The sequence below is a fragment of the Canis lupus genome, chromosome 5 (assembly GCF_011100685.1).
Source record: "Canis lupus familiaris isolate Mischka breed German Shepherd chromosome 5, alternate assembly UU_Cfam_GSD_1.0, whole genome shotgun sequence".
NCBI lineage: Eukaryota > Metazoa > Chordata > Mammalia > Carnivora > Canidae > Canis > Canis lupus.
The window spans coordinates 10,805,037-10,809,370 of record NC_049226.1 but is presented as its reverse complement, the minus strand read 5'-3'; the positions used below and the strand labels follow the sequence as shown (position 1 = coordinate 10,809,370).

General features: G+C 39.7%; 1 protein-coding gene across 1 annotated transcript; it reads right to left on the bottom strand.

The window, feature by feature from the left end:
* Positions 1-3,560: 3,560 nt before the first annotated feature.
* Positions 3,561-4,062, bottom strand: LOC106558762 (60S ribosomal protein L21-like). Its single transcript, XM_038535845.1, has one exon. The coding sequence runs from the start codon at positions 4,048-4,050 to the stop codon at positions 3,568-3,570; it is 483 nt and encodes a 160-aa protein (XP_038391773.1). The 5' UTR covers positions 4,051-4,062; the 3' UTR covers positions 3,561-3,567.
* Positions 4,063-4,334: the final 272 nt, after the last annotated feature.

Sequence of the window (4,334 nt, the reverse complement as noted above, 5' to 3'; positions counted from 1 at the left end):
TCTGGGGAATATAAAAAATAGTGAAAGAGAATAAAGGGGAAAGGAGAGAAAATGAGTGGGAAATATCAGTGAGGGTGACAGCACATGAGAGACTCCTAACTCTGGGAAACGAACAAGGGGTAGTGGAAAGGGAGGTGGGGGTTGGGGTGACTGGGTGACGGGCACTTGACGGGATGAGCACTGGGTGATATGCTCTATGTTGGCAAATTGAACTCCAATAAAAAAATAATAATTTAAAAAAAGATCTTACCATCAAAAGATACTTCCATGTGCAAATCAATCAGAAAGTTGATGACTCCTTATGTAGTGTGAAGTTCTAAGATGAGTACTCTGTGTGTGTGTGTGTGTATTTATATGTGAGAGAAAGTAGGTATAACCTCTCTACTCACAAAACTTTAAGTATTATGGAAAATTCTGGAATCTAAGTAAGTACACAAGAAAAACACAAATGAACCCAGCATGTCTTCCTTCCTTCCAATTTTATTTTTTTAAGTAATCTCTACACCCATGTGGGGCTCAAACCCACAACCCCAAGATCAAGAGTTGCATGCTCCACTGACTAAGCTGGCCAGGCTCCTTTGTTTGTTTGTTTGTTTCCTTCTTTCTTTCTTTCACCTTCTTTCTTTTCCTCCCTTCCTTTCTTTCACCCTTTTTTTCCTTTCTTTTTTCTAGAGCAGGGAGGGTTTATAATCACATTATTTAGAGAACTCACATGGATTAAAATGAATGAAAAACTCCTTGTTTGTCTGTTTTGTGTGTGTGGGGGGGGTTCTTTTTGAAAAAGGAACAACTGCTTGGCCTCATCTTACAGTTTTATTTTTAGGAACACAAGGTATTTTGTTGAATTCTCATGATATGAGAATTAAAGAGAATTAGAGAGATTAAATTACTTGTGTACTGTTAAACTTTACTTGTTTACCAAGTGCTTGTTCAATGCCAGGTATTGCATTAGTCTCTGGCATTAAAACAATAACAAATTGTGTGGTTATGATACAGGTAGCCTGGAAGACGGAGCCATGGATTATACTTTGAACCTGGGGGGCAGGGAGATAGCTGGGAAAGTGAGGCAATATTTGAGTAGATGAGTAAAATTTCCCAAAGAAAGGAAATGGTGGGGCAGCCCGGGTGGCTCAGCGGTTTAGCGCCACCTTTGGTCCAGGGCCTGATCCTGGAGACCCGGGATCGAGTATCGTGTTGGGCTCCCTGCATGAAGCCTGCTTCTCCCTCTGCTTGTGTCTCTGACTCTCTCTCTCTCTCTCTGTGTGTGTGTGTCTCTATGAATAAATAAATAAATAAAATCTTAAAAAAAAAAAAAGGAAATTGTGCATTGGGGGTTAAAGGGTGTTCTGAGAGCCTCATCTTGTAGATGCAGGTTGCACTCTCCTGATTCTTAATCTGGGGCATGTGTCACTGAATAACACTGCCATTTTCAAGTAAGGCCATGATTTGGAGTGGCTGAATGGAGCAATGGGAAAGAATGATGTCTTTGGAATCAGACAGGTTCACTCTGGATGCTCTGCTTGTTCCTTCTGTAACCTTGAGCAAGTTATTTAATTCTTCTGAACCTTAGTTTCTTCTGTCATAAAATGAGAACAATAATATTACTACCTACCTGGTAGCTACTTATGAATATTAAATGAACTAAACATATAAATCACCTAGAACAACACCTGGCCCTTAGCATAAGTTTGTTTGTTTGTTTGTTTAATATGCCCAATGTGGGGCATGAATTCACCATCCTGAGATCAAGAGTCACATGCACTACCAACTAAGCCAGCCAGGTGCCTCATAGCGTAAACTTAATAAATACTATTTCCCCCCTTCTTCATAAATAAGGAGTAGGCATTATTGCTTTCTACATTTTTTTAAAGGAAACTATATTCAAGAGAAGTTCAGTGACTTAGCCACTCAACTTGTATGTGGCTGAACCATGAATTCTCTGTTTTCTATTCTTTGATGTCCCTCATACACCACTCCCACTAGTGGTGGGGCTCAGATTTCCACTAGCAGCTGTGTGTTGCCAGGAAGAGGTCAACACAACAACTCTAGGACTTGGAGGAGGAAAGAGAAAGCCTCCATATCCAGACCATATGAAACAATAACATAACTTTTTTAAAAGTTTGCATTTCTGTAAGTACTTATAAGAGAGTGTGTCTATGCCAAGTGTTTGGGAAAGGCACAGTGCTGGACTTCGTGTTTCAGAATGATTAATGAAGTCACACTGAGAAAACTGACTGAGCTGAGCTGAGTAGCTGCCAAGGTCTTTCATCCTGCCCTTGGATTTCTTCTTCCATTCTTCCACCCCATGATGGAGATGGCTCCCACAGCATGCACTTGTACCACAGCCTTTATCAAATAACTTGTAACTGGGTGTGCTGGAGTCCATTTCCATCACTAGGCTGTGTTCTCCCCTCTAGGACAAAGATTTGCATTCTGAGTTTTAATTTGGGGATTGAAGGACACACTCTCCCTTGCCATGGTGGTAAAGATGGCCCCACCTCTCTATGTTCTTCAGCCTTAAAGGAGTGGCCATAGGAACTCACTCACCTTTCAGATGAATGAAAAACCTATGTTGGGAGGTGGGGATGAAAAACATAAATACAGGCTTCCTTGGGATAAGTAAAATTTGAATTTCCCAGGGAAGTTGTGAAAATTTTAATTCACCTTTGAATCTGCAGAAATTAAGAAAGTTCTTGGAAAATAGTATTAAAGACACAATTTATACTGAGGATCAGACATCAGAGGTGACAAGGTGGCACATTTACAGGTGGTTATGTTATAAAACAGAATAAGAGTGAGATATAGAGGGTGAGATAAAAGGTTGGCTACATCTCAAATGGTAAAAGTTAGACAAAAAAGGTGCATTAATAACCTTCCTGAAGCAAAGATAAGCTTTCTACAGGAAGTGATTGAAAAGCATGACATCCTTGACAGGTGAACCAACATGAACAAAAGCATAGAAGCAGAAAAGTTTCAGACCTGACATCAAGAAAATGAATGACTTAGTTTATCTCAACCCTGGGCACACCTAGAGAAATAATTCTGGAAATGTTAAATAAATAGTTGTGAATGTCTATTAAGGAGTCTAGACTTAGTCTGAGGGATAATTGGGAGTCACTGGAGGTTGAGGTGATATCAAATGGGTTTTAGGAAAATTAATCTGACAGAAGGAGACATGGAATGGGGAAAATAGGAGAAATGGTTGTAACTGTAGTAAGAAGGAAAAAGAGCTGGTGTAGGGCAGTGTGAGTGGGATATATCTGATTCAGAAGAAAATATGAAGGTTTAAAACACTGGATTTGGCGAATAACCAAGGGTGCGGCAAAGGAGAAAAGCTCACGCTAGTCATGGAAGAGGGGATAATTTTGAGGCCATTCAAAATTATAGAAAATATAGCAGCAGTGGTGATTTGGGGGAGAAAACTGATGGACCTTGGGTTTTGTTTGGTATATATTTCTTTCTTTCTTTCTTTCTTTCTTTCTTTCTTTCTTTCTTTCTTTCTTTCTTTTCTTTCTTTCTCTCTCTTTTTTTAAGCGATCCTGAGGTCTTTTATTTTCTTCACATTTATCAGGCCATGAATTCATAGGGAATGGGTTCTAGCAGTTCAGGCTCCTTTCCATTGGTTCTCACAAAGTGCGCTTCTCTGGGTGGGGCAGGCTGGCTCTTCAGTTGGACCCAAGTACCTTTCTCTTTGGCTTCCTTCTTTTCCTGATCATTTTCCTTCACACGCTTCAGGAAGCTATCTTGGCTCTTTGAGTGTTTAATATGCTCGATGCAGACATTAATTCTCTTGGCAAAAATCTTGCCCTTAACTTGTTTGTTTACAACAATGCCAACAGCATGCTGAGTAACATTGTAGACTCTTCCAGTTTTGCCATGGTAATATTTGTGGGACATTCCTTTTTGAACAGTGCCCATTCCCTTGATATCCATAATATCACCTTTCTTATAGATTCGCATGTATGTGGCCAAAGGAACAACTCCATATTTTCTAAAAGGCCTAGAGAACATATAGCGGGTACCTCTCCTCTTTCCCTTTGTGCTTGTCATTTTGGTGAATTACTGAAAGATAGTAGTTCCGCTGTTTGGTATATTTTCTGTTGCAGATCCTTATTGATTGCCTGTAAATTTAAATCTGGTCCTCAGAAGAGATCATGGATTTAGTGATCAAGATAGGAGAGTCATTCTTATAGAGTGATAATTGAAGTAATGGAAGTGGCTGATATTTGAAAGAGAGTCTATACAGTGATAGGAGATCTAAGGATACCTAAATTTAGGAGAGTAGAGGAAGCAGTCAAGCCAGTAACAGAGATGGAAACTGATCAAAGTTATAG

Bases quoted from the DNA above. Each gene is read 5' to 3' on its own strand.
- LOC106558762 (XM_038535845.1), bottom strand. From the start codon at position 4,050: ATGACAAGCACAAAGGGAAAGAGGAGAGGTACCCGCTATATGTTCTCT.